The sequence below is a fragment of the Acomys minous genome (assembly GCF_964271855.1).
Source record: "Acomys minous genome assembly, chromosome: 4".
Classification (NCBI taxonomy): domain Eukaryota; kingdom Metazoa; phylum Chordata; class Mammalia; order Rodentia; family Muridae; genus Acomys; species Acomys minous.
Window position 1 is genome coordinate 60,038,110 of NC_140486.1, and position 19,779 is coordinate 60,057,888.

General features: G+C 46.5%; 1 protein-coding gene across 1 annotated transcript in view; it reads right to left on the minus strand.

Moving 5' to 3' along the window:
• Window positions 1-1,374: 1,374 nt before the first annotated feature.
• MOCOS (molybdenum cofactor sulfurase) overlaps window positions 1,375-19,779 on the minus strand; it is a 48,595-nt gene continuing 30,190 nt past the window's right edge. The window contains 7 exon segments of the mRNA XM_084780619.1: window positions 1,375-1,477; window positions 1,479-1,573; window positions 2,727-2,831; window positions 8,548-8,686; window positions 11,875-11,980; window positions 15,505-15,629; window positions 18,789-18,867. Of these exon segments, the coding sequence (XP_084636745.1) occupies window positions 1,390-1,477; window positions 1,479-1,573; window positions 2,727-2,831; window positions 8,548-8,686; window positions 11,875-11,980; window positions 15,505-15,629; window positions 18,789-18,867 (737 nt within the window). The 3' untranslated portion in view covers window positions 1,375-1,389.

Consider the following 19,779-nt stretch of genomic DNA (forward strand, 5'->3'; position numbering starts at 1 on the left):
TCGTCAGTTCACCTCACTGATTACCAAGGCCTGCTCCACAGCGAGGTTGAGAGACCTAAAGCTCGGTGTGCGAGACGTGTAGCAGATTGCTTGCTCATGTTATTCGTTCACAAACATGAGCAAGTGTGACAACGTGGAGAAGAAGGTGCACACCTGGGAGTGCAAAGGCATACTCTCCAGCCAGGCAGCCAGTGTAACGTATACACTCACTCCACTTTATAAAAGTTAAACACCACAGTGCACCTGAAGTAAACCCAACATAGCCATGACATACAATCTTTTTGGAAATTGTCAGACTAAAATTGATACTTTTTCAAGAATTTGAGAATTTATATTTATTCATGAGAGGAGGCTTATAATTCTCAGAAGTAGCTACATCTACATGACATATTAGACTGATGAAAAAATACTAGGGACAAAAAGATATTAAATATCAAAAAAGACTCAGTTCATTAAAAAGACATAGGAGATAGGTGTAGTGCATAACTATAATTCTAACACTTGGGAGCCACAGGCAGGAAGATATCCATGAGTTCAAGACCAGCCTGCTCTACATGGTGAGTTCTAGGCCAGCCAGGGGTACACAGTGAAACACTTTAAAAACAAAACTGGAAAAACAAAGACATAGAAATCCTAAGTGTGAGCGCGCGCACGCATGCGCGCGCGCACACACACACACACACATACACACATAAACAAAACAAAGCAAAACAAATAAAAAACCTCACACCTTCAAAATACGCAAGTCAAGCTGGATCTGGTGGCACATTCCAGCATGTGGGAGGTGAAGGCAGGAAGATCAAGCCAGCCTGAGTGACAGGAGACAGGAGCCTCAACCTCTGCCGCTGAAAATACATAGACTGAAAACTAGACAGTGTACTCTAGCTACTGCTGGCCAGCTGGCCTCTTGCAATGTTGCAATGTACTCAGTAACTAAACAAAAACAAACAAACAAACACACACACACTCTGGGCCATGAAGAGATGCCTCAGCAGGTAAAGGTAATTGCCACCAAGCCTGACACTTGAGTTCGACCTCTGGGACCCTTATGGTAGAGAGAACCAACTCTCACACAAGTTTTTTTTTTAAAAATTAATCTCCTGAGTCTCATGAAAATTTTAATTTGACTACAACTGATCATTCTTTGGATGTGTGAGAGAATTTTTTTAGGTTTGGGTGCCACAGCACTCTTCTGAGTAGGGGTCAGTGCAGGTGACCAGAGAGGTCAGATGGTACAAGGTACTAATGGGCTTAAGCAGTGAGGTCAGAGGGCATTGGGTAAGAGTGGGCTTGACTCCAAAGGCAAAGGGCAGCACTCATTCTAGACTAAGTTCTACTTAATCAAGTTGCAGTTCTCAATAAGGGCAGACAATGTTGTAAAGAGAAACTTTAATACTTGGGGTGGGGGGACTTGGGGGGATGTTCAGAGGTAACACCCTGGTGTTCCTGGGAGCCAGGCAAATCAGTGCACTCCACAGTCTTTCAGCACAGGCAGCACCTCGGATCCCACTGACAGAAAACGTGGAGAAGACAAATCCAAGGATGAGTGATTCAGGTACACGCCAAAGTTCACCTGTGATGGAGGTGACAGTCACAATACAAATTAAAGTCATTTGTAACGTGCCTTTAACCCCAGCATTCAGAAAACAGAGGCACGTGCTTATGTGTGTACAGGTGCACACACATGCAGACAGAGGCCAGAGGACACTGTGGCTGCACTTTCTCAGATGCCACCCACCCTGTTTATTGAGATAGGGTCTCTCATAGGTCTGTTGCTCACCAGGTAGGGCAGGCTGGCTGGAGAGCCCCAGAGATCTGCCGGCCTCTACCTTCGCAGCTCTGGGATTACAAGCGTGTGTCCTAGAGCCCAGTTATTTCTTTTTGTGTGTGAGAGAAAGAGCTCTGATGATGAAACCCAGGTTCTTGAGCTTGCCAGGCATTCACTTTACAGACTGAGCTGTCTCCCCAGCCTAGTTATTTATTGTTTATATGAGTCAGGGCTTCACTGTAATACAGGGTGGCCCCAAACTCTCCGTGTAACCACAAATGCCCTTGAGCTCTTTGGGGGACCTAGGTGTTATGGTCCTCGTACCCTGCTTCAAGAATACTTTGATGCAGCCTGAGTGGAACTCTTCACAAAGTCTCAACAGAAAATGCAAAGCTAAAAATAAATGCTTCTAATGAGTCAATATATTAAATGCTCATCTTTTATAATGGGGAATATATAACAGCAACGCTGAGTCATTTTAACCCCCAGGGAGATGAAGCGCCAGGGTTAGTGTCATGAACCTTCCTGAGCCTTCTTGGCAGATCCTTTATCCACACAGAGCTAGCTTGCCTTGTTATGAGATCTCTATGGTAAATAAAATAGTGGCCAGGATAATCAATTTTTTTTTCTTGAGGTGGTAGAGGATGGAAACCAGACCCCGGTGCATGCTAGGTGAATGAGCACTCTACCACTTAGCCACATGCCCAGCCCTGTTACTTTTATATTTACTCTATCTGCCATAAGACCTGAGAGCCTTCAACAGCCGACACTAGATGAGACATTGGATGCCATGGAAAATAATAGGGGACCACAAGCAAGCGGGGACACTGATGAGTGCATTGGCTTTGGGAAGTGTAATAACAACCCCTCCATTGCTGAAAACTGCTCTGCACTCCCATCAGTCTAGTTCTGCGCCAAGATTTTAACACGGGGTGCCACGTTTGGCACACATACCTACCTTCCTCCCCCGCCTCTCGGAAAGCTTCTGGAAAACATCCTGGTTCCGCTGCCCAGTTCGCTGATCGATACAAATCATCTGGCACCTGTGACAAGGCCCCAGAACCTGACATGGAGAGGGGACATGTGATGAGTCTGTCAAGCTTTACATGGTGGAACCACATACATATGGCCAACCCCTAACAGTGAAAGTGGCCTCGGGAATGGCCCATGTGGGTTTGCTGGCTCACAGGCTACTACGTGAGGGCTATGGAAAAGGGGAAAAGAGGGGCAGACAACCTGGATGGTTCCTACAGGTGGGAGGAGTCTCAGAACTGCAAAGACAAACAGAAAACACCACTGAGCCACACCCAGGGTACCATGAACGAGAAGTACAAACATGAGCAGGGATTTGCCCTCACATTGCTAAGAGTATGGAGAGCTTGTATCTGAGACATTGCAGGGTACTAAAGATAGCACATCGGTGTGATGCGTACCACAAGGATTCAAATTCATCTACAAGGAGCTGGGAGTGGTGGTGGGAGGTTCAGGGAGCTAGGTGCTTGCCCAGCATGTGCGAAGCCCTGGGCTCCACCCCTAACACTGCATAAAACAGGCATGATGACACACACCGGTAATCCTAGCACTCAGAAGGTGGAGGCAGAAGGATCAGAAATTCAAGTTCCTCTTCAGATACACAGCAAGTCTCAGGCTGGCCTGAGGTACATAAGACTGTTTTAAAAACAACAACAACTGCACAAAAGTCTTTAAATAAAATACTAGATAATATACTTTAAATAAAGTATGGAGAAATACTTGTGTTTTGTAAGTGAAACAAAAAGCAAGTTATGTGTATATTTTATGTGTCTACAGATAACACATACCTACAGATAAACACACCCCACATAACAATACGTAAAACAAGCCCAGTGTGTAATCTTGTAATCCCAGCACTTGGGAGGCAGAAGCAGTCGGATCTCTGTGAGTTTGAGGCCAGCCTGGTCTACAAAGTGAGTCCAGGACAGCCAAGACTACACAGGGAAACCCTGTCTTGAAAAAACAACAACAAAACAAAAATAAAAAATAAATAACATAAGAGCCCATTCAGCTGCTTGGCATAGGTCATATGGTATGAGAGAACTTCAGAAGTCATTGGCCATGTGCCTGTATCACTTTTATAACAAGAAGGAAAAGATATAAACACTAATAGAAAGTTTACATCTCTACACAGAAGATGCAAAAGTGTTGCCCAGGCTGGCTTTGAAACAGAACTCGAGACAGCCCCTCAGCCTCCCAGGCAGCTGGGACACCGTGTCAGCTACTGGGTCTCCTCGTGGCCACTCGTGTCTCTGCTTGTTTGTGGGTACATATTGTTCACCAAAATTAGAAATTAGAAGCACTGACTGATGTAGCTGAGCTTGTACTATAGTATGCACACTAGCTGGTGGGAAATAGTGGCTGTGTGGTTCTGAGCTCCAGAGTCGCGGGCCCTGTGAGCGGCAGAGAGTGCTAGAACAACCAGCAGGTGCTCACTGCAGCACCCAGCTAAGATGCATTTCCCCATCCAGCCACTTAGCTGGATTCATCCAGGAGTCCAGACACTATTCGAAGGATGCCAAGCCCAGGCCTTCATGCTCACATGGAAGCACTCACTGGGGATGAGGACCCTGAGACCAGGAGCCAGCTCAGCCTCTTAGCTTCTCCTGGGAAATGGCATCTCCCAGGGCACTGGCAGAAGGGATGCCAGAGACCAACAGCAGCCTCCAGACCCAGGCCCAGGACAGCGTCTCTTCAAAGACAACACTTTAAGCCAAAATCTGATCATTTTACTGAAAAGATCCTCAGAAAACAGTTCCTCAGATGGCAGGAGGGACATTTTCCAGATATTCGTTTATAAACACACATGTTTACACATTTCCTCTTAAAGCCTTCTCTCTCTCTCTCTCTCTCTCTCTCTCTCTCTCTCTCTCTCTCCCTCTCTCTTTAATTTGTATTTTTTGAGACAGGGTTTGACTGTGTAGCTCTGGCTGTCTTGGGGCTCACTTTGTAGACCAGGCTGGCCTCGAACTCACAGAGATCTTCCTGCCTCTGCCTCCTGAGTGCTGGGATTAAAGGCATGCCCAGCTTTAAGCCTTTCCTAGTTTTTTTTAAGCTAGTACCTTTATAACATCACTTACTGTCATAAATTCTTATTGAAAATAAGTCAAAGACAGACATGTGCAGAATTAAAAGGGAAACCCAGCAGTCATGGTCTCTAGTCATGGTAAATAGACAACGGCTTGACAGGGTGTAGGCTCTCCTAGGAGACTCACCTCTGCACACGTCTGTGAGAGCATTTATAGATTGAGCTAGTAGGTGTGGGATGGCCTACCCTAAATGTGGTCACCAGCACATCTGCGGGTTGGGGTCCCAGAGTGACTTAAAAGTAGAAACACTGCTGCATACCAGCATCGAGCGCTCTCCACTTCCTGACAGGGGACTCAGTGTGGCCAGCTGCCCCACTCCTGCTGTCATGTCTCCCTTACCCTGATGGCCTGTGCCCTCAAATAAATAACGCCTCCTCACTTAACTACAGAAATCCAAAAAGGAGCCAATGCAACCTCCCCATCCTCGGAGATGAAGGCTGCTACAGGGCTGAGGGCTGCACCCAGCCATACTTCTACGCCTTTTGGGGAAGGGCAATGACACCTGAGAGGCCACCTGGGTCTCCTTCCATCAGCCTGGTACACAGTGGGTGTCCTTCCATCAGCCTGGCACACAGTGGGTCTCCTTCCATCAGCCTGGCATACAGTGGGTCTCCTTCCATCACCCTGGCACACAGTGGGTCTCCTTCCATCACCCTAGCACAAAGTGGGTGTCCTTCTCTCATCCTGGCACACAGTGGGTGTCCTTCCATCACCCCAGCACACAGTGGGTCTCCTTCCATGTCAGTACATGGAGAGCTCCCTCTTCCTCACACCTTGCAACTTTCAGGATGAAAGCTTGGCCTTTCTGGGTGAACATTCTTAGGTCTTTGAAGCCATGAAACAGTTCCTGGTGGCTTGCTTCCTATTGTGCTATGAATGTAAAATCCCCCCCCCACACAGGCTCACATGTACTTGGTTCCCACCTAGGGTGCTATTCTGGCAAGCTGTGGGCCCTGTGGGATGTGGAGCCTCTCTAAGGAAGTAGCTCAGTCAGGGTGGGCCTGTAGCTGGCCCTAGCTCTTTGTAAAGTTTCTTGATTGGCCCAGATGTCAACAAGCAGCCACCACATCTGAGAGCCATTCCCACCACTGTGCCTTCCCCCCCATGACGGACACTTTGAATTTCAATAACTCCTTCTTCCTCCCTCAAGTTGCTTCTTGTCCAGTGGTGTTCAGTCACAACAATGACAAAATAGCCAATGTGTTGATAATTTTTAGTGACGGTCTTAGTTCATACCACTCTCCTATTTGGATTTCTGTTTTTAGATGGGAGTTACACCTGGTCCTCTGCAAGAGCAGTCAGTGCTCTGAACCACTGAGCCATCTCTTGGGGCCCTACTCGGAATTTTTAAGATCAGTCTCTGCAAGTGAAGACATAACTAACTGAGCTAACAGATATAAAAGTAGTGAAGATTTAGTGAGCGCCATTAAAAACTGCTTTCTCAAACAGATGCTCCAGTCTCACAGCAACAACTACAGACCCCAGTGCCAGCAACAGAGTTCTTTAAGTGCTTATTTTTGTTTTGGTTTTTTTCAAGACAAGGTTTCTCTGTGTTGCTCTAGCTGTCCTGGAATGCACTCTGAGGACTAGGCTGGCCTTGAACTCACAGTAGAGCCACCTGCCTCTACCTCCCAAGTGCTGGGATTAAAGGTGTGCACTACCACCACCCTGCTACGTGCTTATTTTTGAAAGACACAGAATTAGCTGGATCTTGCCTATTTACTGTTTACTAAGGACTGTGTTTATAGATATGGTTTATTTAACCAATCTCCTCCCTCCTTATTAGGCATAGTTAGAATGTTCCCAAACTTCTCACAATACAATAATACTTCAATAAGTATTCTAACCATATATCTTTGCACACTTGCCTCAGTATTGCTGGTAATAGCAGTGGTTTTTACTCACACTAAGCAAGTGCTCTGTCACCGAGCTACATGCCCAGCCCATGTGTGAGCATTTCTATGCTAGAGTTTTCTTAAAAAAAAAAAAATTACTGGGCTGAGGAGCATGCATAGTTTAATTTTAATTTGTTTCCACACATTAGGAATGTTGCCTAAAGAAAGCAAAGCTTGCTGAAGTGTCACACAGAGAAGTTCTTTGTGCCTTTTCTATTTAGAGTTGAGATCACCTGGCCCCCTGGGGAGGGACAGGTGACATGGGTGTTGCTGTTGTCAGATGTGTTCCTGTTAGCAATCCTGGCATACTTTAGTTTTCCCTTCCTCTTTCCTCCTTCTTCCCTCTGTTCCTCCCTCCATCTCTCCAAATAGCTCACAGGGCATACTGAGCGCCTACCTTGGTGCCCGGCAGGTTGTGTCAAGGCAGGTGGTTTGTAAACAGCAGATTTGGTGGTGGAGCATAAGAAGGGAGGAGGAGGTCAGCATGCAGGAAGATGACAGGGGAGACGCCGCCAGAACCAGGCTTACAGGAGAGAAAAGAGAAAGACTTTCAAGACAGTAGCTGCCCCAGTAAGAACTTACAGAGTTCAAGGAGAAGAAAGATATCATCAGGTCTTTTTGTGGTATCCCCCACCTCAGATCTGAGATCCACTGATAGCAATTTAGATTGTTGGTACTGCTTTTCTGGGTGCTAGACTGGTGTTCCACTTAAGAGCAGAGCCTGGACACAAGGAAGTCATGTCACGGCCAGGTTACACCCCTGCAATTACTAAAATCAGCACGTACACACTGAACAGCCGAACACATTACAGTGAGCCATCCTCTACAGTCAGCAGCTCGTCTTTATCTTTCCTGTCTCCTTCCTCCAACAATTACTTACTGGACACGACTTAGCCAGGATGCTCTAGGTCCCAGAGGCATGATGGGAAAAAAAAGGAGACATAGTCCAGACCCTGTTGCCTCTGAGGGGATAATGCAGGCAGCATGCCAAGTGAAGTCATATTATTGGGCAGCTTCTAACAAGGTGACCTCTAAGCCAAGTTCCAGTAGCAACATAAGAAGGGGCAATAGGGCAAAGGGCTGCGGCAGGAGACTGGCTTGTCCCTGGGTGAAGGAAGGCCAGACTTAGAGGCAGAGAAATCAGCAAGCCCAAAGGCAGATCCCATGAGTTTGCCAGTCATATGAGGAATAGCGATTTAGCCTGGGGCTTCTTCTTCTACTTCTCACATATTTGAGGCAACTGCAAAGGCTTGGGGACGATGAAGAGATGACAGTGGCTCTGCCTCTAACTATAATCTCTTCCCTAACTGACATTAAGGGCAGAAAGGGAGGGAGTAGGGGTGAGGAGGGAGAGGATAGAGGGGAGGAGGGAAGAGAGGAAGGGGAAAGAGAGAGAAGGGGGGAAGAATAGAGGAAGGAGAAGGAAGGAGGTGGGAGAAAAAGTGAACCAAGAGGTAGAAGGAGATGGTGGTATGAGGAAAGAGAGGAGGGAAAGGGATAGAAGAGGGAAGGAGGGGTGGTGACAGGCATTAGGGGGTCACTAGGCTTCTGGGTCTCCCCCCTACAAGCTCTACAGTACTGGAAGGCCCAGCATCGTTAAGGAGGATGCGTTCCCATACACACAAGCATCCCCCAGAAAACAGACTCAAGCCCAAACATGATCCATAGCAGTTGGGAAGTGGGCAGAGGGTACCAGTTCTGGAACTGAGATCAAACAGTCACTGGCAGCCTATGAGGAATGCTGCCACCTCCTAAAACTTACCTGGAAATGCAGGGAACCTATTGAGATCTCATCCCATTGCTCTTCTTCAAAAGCCCTAGCTCCCTTCGTGATGATATTGGCACGGAAACGGGAGATGAGATCTTTCACGGAGAACGACTCCTCTTTGCCATGTTCATCACTGTAGACAGACCAAAAGGGTAAGTGGAGAGAGGTGGGAGGTGCCTGCGCTGTTGCAAGAATTCTACACACTTGGCCCTCCATGCCTGGCTATGTCAGTGCTCCTCGGCCTGGGACCTAGATGATCAGAGCACACTTCTCTCCTGAGTGTAACAGCAACACATACCCATCTGCACAATACAGCCGCAGCCCCTCCCTAGGAGATAGCCCCACCTCCTGGGAGAAGCACGCAGGAGGCAAAAGGTAGATAAGTCTTGGATGAAGAAATTGCATGAACAGAGTAAAGGAAGGAGCATTCAAAAGACACCAGTTCTATAACGTGGGACAGGACATGGACAGGAAAGGAGCCGCCAGCAGGCTACACTATAAAGACCTGCTTAGCACAAAGACCACACTCACTCATGCAGGCCAGAATAGGGGGGGGGCAAGGCCTAGAGATTAAGATTCTTTAGTTGTTTAATGAAATAGGATCTTCCTATGTTACCCAGGTTGGCCTCAAATAAGACACCCCCCTGCCTCAGCATTCCAAGTGATGTGATTATAGCCACGCCCCCACCAGGCCCAATTGATATCATTCCTGCCTGAAAGTTTTGTTCATTGCCAGGAGCTTCCACAAAATGATTGTCTGTGTTCCCATATGCCCCAGTCTACTCAGAGGAATACACTGAAACCAGCTTGTAAAGCTTCCCCCAAGACAGGAGGCACACTGTTAGATCAAAGAATGAGCGACACTATCGGTGGTGAAAGAAATCTAAACGAGGGTGACTTCAACCGGGTTGGCTCAATGAGGTAGAAGCAGAGTGTGGTGCCGGCTTGATCTGGGGTCCCTTGGATGCACACACCTGCACATGTGCCTGTAAACGCACTTAGACTCACTCACTGTGCCGTGGGCTTAGGGCTTTTTGCCCTCTGCGTACTTCAACACATTCCTAGAATGTCTACGTTGGTATATTCTTGGAAGTGGCAGAAGACGTTCCCTGAGCATGGCGGAATGTGCTCTGGGGACAGAGCTGAAAACCTAGGAGAGTTGCCAAGGGTTGCGAATGGCAGGAGTCACGGATGAGCCAGGGACAGAGAGGCCCCAGGCCAGCTTCGCAGCAAGCTATGCACACCTCCAGCAACCCGAGGGGACCCCAGCTTCTAGGCCTTTGATTCTGGACTTACTCTCAAAATTGTTACAAGCTGCTTCGTGTTTTGTGAAAAGGAAGGTTTCCTGTCTGAAAACTGTTGTGTTAATAGGGGATCCTGTCAATATGCGTAAAGAACCCCGAAAAACACCAAGCCCTTGTTTAGAGTCTCTTACCCATGACATATGTGGGGCCAGCCAGCCTAATCCTAAACCAGCTGGTGGGAAGTGTATCTCCTGCTGGTAGGAAGCTGGCTTACAGCAAGCCTGTCTTCTCTAATCTTGCACATTAAGGACCCAGGAAGTTCAAAGCCATTCTATCTTGTTCTGGGTGTCTGAGAGAAGGGTCTCTTGGTGTTGGGAAAATTCAGCACACAGGAATCTCCAAAGCTATGGCACAATTCTGCATCTGAGGAAGACAAACTGGTCTGTGGTCAGGGGACCCTACAGTGTGTCCTCTCCAGAGACTAGAAACTCCCAACAGCCAGTCTCGAGTAAAAGTCAAGCAGAGTCTCCCATGGCCTCCTTTCAGCTGTGTTTGTAGGTGTTCAAGGTGTGACCATAGATGCACAAGACTACGTGGCACATGAAAACAACAGGACCCCTAGAAGCATGTGCCTACCTCCCTGGCCTGAAAACTAAGAATGAGGAACCTGCGGCCATCATGGATGACATGCTCTCGGTTTGTGTGTGTGTGTGTGTGTGTGTGTGTGTGTGTGTGTGTGTGTGTGTGTGTGTGTGTTTAATTAATTCCCTGGTTAGCAGATTTGAGTTTCCTCTAAGGAAAACTGAGGAGCTGGTGTAGACAGAACTTCCCAGAGTTGACATGGTGTTTTAAGAGCATCTGTACCCTCAGGAGCGCATTAGGTGGGTGTGAGGGGCCTGGGGCCCTCTCCCCGTGTCTGAAGGTCTACCTTACAAACAAAACCTGCCTGTAATCACACGCAAAATCCTTTTGTAACCACGCCTTGTGAAGTAGGGCAGGGAATCCTAAGAGACGGGACGCAGTAGGAGGGTGGGCAATGAAATTAGGTCGAGCTGGCAACAAATTAAAACAAGGTGTAGAAATAGAATAATTAAAACCCAGAGCTGAAGGTTCTCCATGTGTTATGGCGGTGTCAAGAGAGACCATGGCGGAGACTATAGTCTCGACCTGAAATACCCTCAAAGGCCCATAGTGGAGGCTGGATCCCCATCATGGTTCTGTTAGAAATGGTGCCAACTTTAAGAGGTGGCACCAATGGGAGGTGTTTAGGTCACTGGAGACGTGTCCTCGAAGAGAACTGTGGGTGTCCCCAGCTCTTCACCATTCCCTTACCATGTACCATGCACTCCACAACAGGACCAAAGCAACAGGATGCCAAAGCAACTGGCATCCCGGAAGGCACGCATTCTCTTTACAAGTTGATTGCCCCGAGCATTTGCTGCAGCAACAGCAGGCTGGTTGGCACAGGCAGGAAATGAGAGCACTCGGAATTATTGACAGGAACTGATGAAACAGCTCGCATGGCAAAATGCTGTGCACACATGAGGACCAGAGTCAGTTCCCGGAACTCACATAAAAAGCCTTGCTTGATGGAACCCACTTTATAATCCGAGTGCTGGAGAGGTGGAGCCAGGGGGATCCCCGGGGCTTGAGAGTCCACAGCCTAATCTGTGAGCTCTGGGTTCAGTGAGAGACCCTGTCTCAAAAAAAACAAAGTGGAGAGTGAGTAAGAAAGAAACCTAGGATTGCTATCTATCCTCCACGCCTACTTGTATACATGTGAACCTCCATGCTTATATACGAGCATGTGTTCACACACACATACATATGCTCAGTTTAGGAAGGAAGGAGGGAAGGAAAGAAGGAAGGAAGGAAGGAAGGAAGGAAGGAAGGAAGGAAGACAAACAAGAATTGGCCCAAGGGTTCGCTGACTTCACTAGGCTTCATTTCTCACTTGCCCTGAATGGTCTGGCCTTTACCACCTTCTAGATCTTTCCTTTCTAGGTGGGTATCAAGCCCCCCTCCCAGGGGAAAATAGTTATAGGTGTCCCCCTGGCCCCAGGGAAAGGGTCTGGACCTGGTATTTAGCTGTTGCTGAAGCTCCAGAACACTTGCTGTATTCACCAGCAGATACTGCGCCTCATTCACCAGGGACAGGGCAACACCAGGGCCTGGAGACTGACCTGGAAAAGAATCAGGAAAGAAGGGTCACTTTCCAGGAAATGCTGGTGATACTCACTCTCAAGCCCTGAGGTTTCTAAAGGCAACGCCTATCACACGGGTAAAATGTGAGCGCTGGGAAAGCAGGGATGTTCTAAGCATGGCCCGAACCTCTCCAAAGACAGAATGAAAAAGAAAAACAAGGCCCTAGCATATTCTGCATTGAACAATCCAGAGAAGATAACAAAAAGTTGACGTGAACTCATCCTGACAGAGAATTTTGTTTCTGCAGCAGGCTATTTTTGCACAGTCAGGTTCCCAATCCTCCTGCCTCTGCCGCCCCAGGTTGTGGGTGTGTGCCACCACACTCAGCCTCAGAGGCAGTTCTTGGAAGAAACACTGAAGGGCTAAAGCAAGCCCTGCCTGCCTGCCCTGGGCAAGACAGAGAGGCTTGCAGTGTATGCAGGCTTACAAACAGCTTCCATCAGGTATTTTCATGTATGCATACATACATACATACATACATACATACATGTGTGTGTGTGAATTCATATGGGTATTTGTCTGCATATCCATGGAGGCCAGAAGAATTAGATCACCTGAGACTAGTGACAGACAGTTGTGAGCCACCATGTGGGAGCTGGGAATCGAACCTGGGTCCTCAGGAAGAGCAGCCAGTGCTTCTCACCACTGAGTCATCTCTGCAGCCCCACAGAGACCTTTTATATCTAACCAGAGACAGACAGACAGACAGACAGACAGACAGACAGACAGACTTTGGCAATAAACAGAGGAGGATACTTCAGCAGCCAGTGGTTTTACAGATGGTACTTATGCAAAAATCAACAGAAGATTCAAAGCTATTGAAAAAGCAGGAGTGGGGAGGAACTATTGAAAGAAATGGTGAGGTTTTTTTTTTCTATTTTTATTCAAGCTGGTGATAAAAGAGCTGACTGGGTCAGGGCCTACGAAGCAGCTTCAAACAGAGACAGTGGTCTGCAGAGTATATGGTGCCAGTCCATCTGTCCTCTTTGGTCTTCCTAAGAAAGGAGGTGCCACCTCATCCTCTACAAAGGGCCTGCTCCCTGTCACAGAGGAAAGGCCACACAGCTCCCAAGGCACACTGCCCTGGGGGCTGACCACCTCCAGCGTAACAAACAAAAGTCCCATTCAAAGCCTGGAGCCAGGACTGGGGAAAGAAAAGTCTCCACAGAGCGGGCAAAAGCTCCTCCCACAGGTCAGGTGCAGCCCAGCCCTTCGATGGCTAGGGAACTGCAGGACCTAATTAAGCTGTCCCAGCGACAGACATGAAAGGCATGTCATGTTAGATCCTTGTGATCCGGTCACCGACCCCAGAAGAAAGGCCTGAGTGACAGAGTGCTAACCACCAGCCCCCTTTCCCAGTCTCTTCTCCATTCACGCCATTTCCCAGAAGTGCGTGGTGCTGAGCACCACCAGGTCTGTCTGTAAGTGACAGACACTCTTCAATGTGGGAACCAATGAGAGCCCAGCAAGAGTACTGGGATTTGCTCTTTACATTCAATAATTATTTTTCAAGATATATTATAAATTTATGTTGCTTTGATTGACTACACACTGCTAAAATTATAAAAACTTAGGAGAAATTTCCTAACCCAGGTGGTGTAAGCAAACTTCAAAGTCTTCTTATATGCTTCAATATATATAGTTTTATAGAGATGTGATAGGGTAGCCCAGAAGAGAGATCTATGCATAAAGTAACTCTAAGACAAAATTCCACTGAATAAGAAATTAAATACAAGCTTGAAAAGGAAAGGAACGCTCCAGGTTGCTGTCTTCCAGGCTCCGGCTGGCGGTCCACATGGCCCGTAGAAATCAAAGAGGACTTGCCAGAAAAACATGAAAAAGACCAAGGAAATTAGCAAAGGAGAAATAAAAGAAAATAGTTTGACTAGCTCTCAGCGAAAGCAGAGAGACTCAGAGATCACGCAGCAGAAGCAGAAGGCAGCCAATGAGAAGAAATCTATGCAGACAAGAGAAAATGAAACGGGCCTTTTAGAAAGCCTGGGTATTATTGCCAATGGGATTGTGTCATAGGCTTTAAGATCAAAATTTCTCAGAGTGACTATCAGTACATGTGTTAGTTATAACTTACCACTATAAAACTATCTATTTGAAACTTTTCAAACTTCAGCCTTACTTACTGTGATGCTTTAAGATCAACTTCAATAAAGTGCTGACCATGCATGTAAAAGAAAGAAGAAGAAGAAGAAGAAGAAGAAGAAGAAGAAGAAGAAGAAGAAGAAGAAGGAGAAGGAGAAGGAGAAGGAGAAGGAGAAGGAGAAGGAGAAGGAGAAGAAAGAGGAGGAGGAGAAGGAGAAGAAGAAAAGAAAGAACGAAAGAAAGAAAGGAAGGAAGGAAGGAAGGAAGGAAGGAAGGAAGAAAGGAAAAAGGAAAGAGTTAACATGCTGGGTATGGTGGCACACCTGTAATCCCAGCACCTGGGGAACAGAGGGACAGAGGCAGGCAAATCTCTGAGTTCAAGGCTAGCCTGATCTACAGAGCTAGTTCTAGGACAGCCAGGGCCACACAGAGAAGCCCTGCCTTAAAAAAAAAAAAAAAAGACATATACACATGGGCTGAGGAGAATGCTCAGCGGATATAGCGCTTGCCACGCAAGCATGAAAGCAGAAGTTCAGAATGACAGGACCCATGCAATACTCGATGCAGTGGTGTGCAATTGCAATTCCTGTACACGTAAGATGAAATAGGAGCCAGAACCAGGAGAATCCCTAGGATCTTGAGGTCTGTCCAGTCTAGTATATGTAGCAGTGAGCCAGAGACTCTGCCATAGCAAGGCACACATGCACGCACGCACGCATGCACACACACACACCCCATACATCATACACACTATACATACACACACCATACATACACACACCATACATACACGTACCACATACACACAAACCACACACATACACACCATGCACACACAAACAATACACACATTAAAAAGACATATATGAGCTACATATACATTCAGATATAAGCTCACATGTATTTTAATGAGAATGCATGAGATTTCAATTGCTTTGGCACTAGGATGGTTATCACAGCACTGAAATAGCTATGCCATGTTGGAAAGACTCCTGTACACGTTTTCAACTCAAAATAACACTAAGTAAGATGTGCTGCAGGGCTGGAAGGACGGCTCAGAGGTTAAGAGCACTACTTGTTCTTCCAGAGAAGCCAGGTTCAGTTCCCAGCACTCAAACAGGAGCTAACAAGTGTCTATACTTTCAGTTCTAGAGGATCTGATTCACATCTGGCCTCCAAGGGCGCCGCACACACAGGGTTCACAGACATACATGCACGCAAAAACACCCATGCACTCCAAGCCTCAAGGGAAGTCATGAAATTCGCAGCTTAGGACCCTGCAGTACGTCCTGCAGCCATGAGCTGAAGTCAGCAGCCAGTTTGCCCTGGGAATCCACTTCCGGGGCTGGGTGTGACACAGGTAACCAGGGCTCTGGCCCTTTAATACTCCACCCCAGTGTGATACCTTTTCCAGCCGCCTTCCTTGCATTCCGCTGGAAGTGTGGGCTTTGCCTGATTAAATGACATGGACGGCCGAAAAACTTTGACAGCCATCTTGAAACATTTTCTCCACAATCATAAGTGTTTACCCTGGCAAAAAAAAAAAAAAAAAAAAAAAAAGCGAATTTTTATGTAGCAATTCTTTGAACAAATACTCAAATATTAAATAGCCAAATTAAAATAAGATAACACAAAATAAAGCATTGCGAAGTCCCTACTATTATGCAGACCTGAGGCACAGACAGCTTGGAAAGCTATACAGATCTCTCCCAAGTCCAAGAAGATATGAGATGTGGGACCCATGGGAGGCTTTCAGATCTGATCCAAACACTCCTGAAAGATCTTCCTGTTAATTCCTGACACTGGGAGCACAAAGCTCAGAATTTAAGACTTCCAGGATGATATTTTGCTATAATAAGGCCTTAAGCCCAGAATCATGTCCTGATTTTCACAATGGGTCTGACGGAATGTTTTCTCTCATAGTCGGATCGCGTAGGCCAATGTGTTTCATTCACAAAAATTAATGCTGTGTCTATGCGGTATTGGCCTGGTGTTTTAAAACTGTAGAATCTCAGGCTGGAGAAATAGCTTAGTTGCTAAGTGCACTTGCTGCTCTTTACAGAGGACCCGAGTTCAGTTCCCAGAGCTCCCATAGCAGTTCACAACTCTCTGTAGCTCCGGCTTGGCGGTGGGGATGGGGATGTCTGACCTCTCTTCTGACTTCCAAGGGCACCAGGAACACTCAATGTGCACATACATACATGGAGGCAAAACGCTCAGACACATGAAATAAGCTAAAACTCTAGACTACTCCAGAATCTTCTGGAATGTATATGGTAAAGATTTAAGGTCAACTCTTACCTTGGGGGTCACAATATCTTAGGGTTACAAAGCAGGTATTGTTGAAAACCTACATTTTCCTAGGGAAAATAGCTGCCTCCCTTTCTGGAAGGACCTGGGACCAAGATACCAGTTTGTGGTGCTCACCCCTGTGTTTTCAGAGACCACACCAAGAGCACAGCCATCCCAATGACCCATGGCTCTGAGCAGAAGTGCCTCTGACCTCCTGATGGCTGGAAAGCATTACTAACCAGGATGCTGTGTCCGTCCCAGATGCAGCCAAGTGAAACTGATGACCTGGTAAATAACTGCACATATTCTGGCCAAGCAAGACCTCTCAAGGGGTTAAGACCTTTGCTGCTAAGTGTGATGACCTGAGTCAACTCCCGGAACCCACATGGTGGAGGAAGAAGACCAGTTCCTGTAAGTTCTCCTCTGACCTCCAAGCACATGCCATGGCACATACACCCACACAAATGCATATAAACAAATAAATAATGAAATTATTGCGCATATCCCTATGTGAACAAATTTCTGTCAGAAGATTTGTTTATAGCAAATGTGGGGAAATGTGTACCCAAAATTCATTGTCCTGGTGAAAAATGTACTGGAATGAATGTTTAAATTATTGAAACTGTAAAAATTGATACAAATACTATGAACAAGAAGATGTACCTGTGTTCAACACTTCAGCCTTCAAGATGAAAGATACTCAGTTGGGCATCAACATCTTGTTAGCATTTTGCTCTTCTTTCCTAATGGGGGAAAGTCCCAGAGGGATTCTGCCTGTCATGTAGGGGCTCTGTGGTTGAACCTGATTGACATATTCATTAACAGCACTAGGACATCAGTGAGACACCCCTTTGTGCATGCCTATGAGAGTATTTTCATGAGGATGCTTCCATAGAAAATCAACTGAGGGAAGGAAGACACACCCTGACCCATGGGCTGGTATCCCAGACTGTCTAAGGGGGAGATAGAAGAAAACTACCCCAACAGCTACATTCCCCTTCCTCTGGCTCCTGTTTGTCAAGATATGATCATGGACCATTGAATTCTGGTGTCACAAGCAGCAGCCTTTCTTGACACTATTGCTTCCCAACCGTGGGGAAGTGAATCTTCAAACATGAGCCCAAATAAATCTCTGGCTCCACCCTGGCTGAGTAGCTCTTGCTAAGTGTTTGGTCACAGCACTGAAAAACGTAACTGGCACAGTCGCCTGGGCTCAGTACCGGTGTAGCTTTAGCAAGTCTCGCCATGACTTGGGTGACAGACCCCACAGCAGTTGCAGAGAGGAAACACATCTGCTGTTCATGCAGTGCCACTGTCTCCTGAACATGTCTGCACTTCTTCCCATCAGAATGTTTGCATTAATAGACAATTCGTGGTCTGGAAGTTACGGGCTGGGGATGTACTCATGTTTGCATATGGGGATGCACGTGTGTGTGCACGTACATGATAACGTGTGTATGTGTGAAGGCCAGAGGTCAAACTTGGGTATCACTCCTCAGGAGCTGCCCACCTTTATTCCTTTAAAAACTTCAATCAGTTAACCACATGTCTCTTTTTAAGACTTATTTATTCTTATTTTATGAATATGAGCGTTTTGCCTGAATGCATGTATGTGCGCCACCTGTATCCCTGGTGTCTGCCAAACTCAAAAGAGGATGTCAGATCCCCTGGAACTGGAGTTGTAGACAGTTGTAAACCATCAGGTCCTCTGGAGGAGCAGCACGTTTCTTAACCACTGAGCCATCCTCCAACCTCATGCTTTTTATAATGGAGTCTCTCCTGAAGCTCATCAATTTGGTCAGGCTGGCTGGCCAGCAAACCCCAGGCATCATCTGTCTCCTCCTCCCCTATGCTGAGATCACAAGGATATAACATTTCACTCAGCTTTTTTCTAATGCTTGAATAGCAAGCACTTCATTGACCTAGCTGTCGCCCAAGCTCCTGTTTATTATATATAAATCTATAGTGAACTATTTATAGTTATATATTTTATTGAGAGAGAAGGTTAGACAGTATTAACTTGGACAGATTTATTATTATTATTATTATTGGAAATTTTGCTATTCCATGTTTTTAGAAATAGGTCGTATTTAGGTCACAATAGATATGGATGCCAAAGCTTTCCTGCTGAGAGTGAGGCTGCTGGGGGCAGGGAATCACCCTTGGGAGTCATAAATAGGGAAGAACACAACAGGCAGAGAGAACAGCAAATACAGACTTGAAAATGAAGCATGCTCCTTAGGCGCGAAGGATCTGAAAAAGCCCTAGTCGTTGGGGCGGAGCGTGCGGCGGACAGAGTAGAAGGTGTAAAGAGAGCCACTGTATAGGGCAAAGCTCTCTGCTCCCTATGGGCCGCTGTGTCCATGGACCTGAGTGTCACCTGCTTCCGAGCCTCACCTGTCCGCACACACTCTGCTTTGGCAAATCTGAGTCCGTTCACTGTCTTCCTCGAGAGGCACCTCGATAGGCTCCATCCCTAGTGAACAGAAGGCAGAGGCCAGTTGAGCACCACAGAAACGAAGGGCCGTGCACGTGAGTATCCATTGTTATGAGACATTGGTTTTAATGGCATTGGGATTTGGCCAGATGAGGAGAGTGGCCAGCTCTCAGAAGCAGATAGCACAGATTTCCTTCCTCACTGTCAGCACCACAGTGCTTCAGGGTGCTCCCTGGTGAGATGCCTACACCAGGCTATCACATCTGGTGGACTGTCTACACCGGACCATCACACCCGCAGTCCCCAAGACTCTTTACAGATTGCTTTGATAGATTCATCCGCTCTAGGAGTCTCTGCCTTCTAAAGTTACTGCTCTCTGAGCCATCTTGGATGGGAGAAATAGAGAGGCAGGATGATACTGTAAAGATACTGGCAGAGACTGTGTACTTCTAGAATCAGATTAGCCATGCATTAACAATCATTGCTGCTTTAAAGAAAAAAAGGTGCAGGGCTGGAGAGATGGCTCAGCAGTTAAGAGCACTGGCTGCTCTTCCAGAGGTCCTAAGTTCAATTCCCAGCAACCACGTGATGGCTCAAAACCATCTGTAATGGAATCTGATTTCCTCTTCTGATGTGCATGAAAATAGAGCACTCATATACATAAAATAAATAAATAATTCTTTTTTAAAAGTTGCATTTATGGGGTTGGAAAGGGATTCTGATGTTCTTCAGTGTTATATATGCCAACACATACAGGACTAACATATGCATGTTAAATAATTGCATATTAGTATCCTACATACATGAACTTGAACAAAAAGTGTACAAAAGAGGCTATATATAATTCAACATCGCTAATAAAAAGTTATGAAAATATTCAACATACTATATAGTGAAAACTAGCAAAGCATTAAGACATATTGCCACACAGTATTTTCCCCCCTCAGGGGA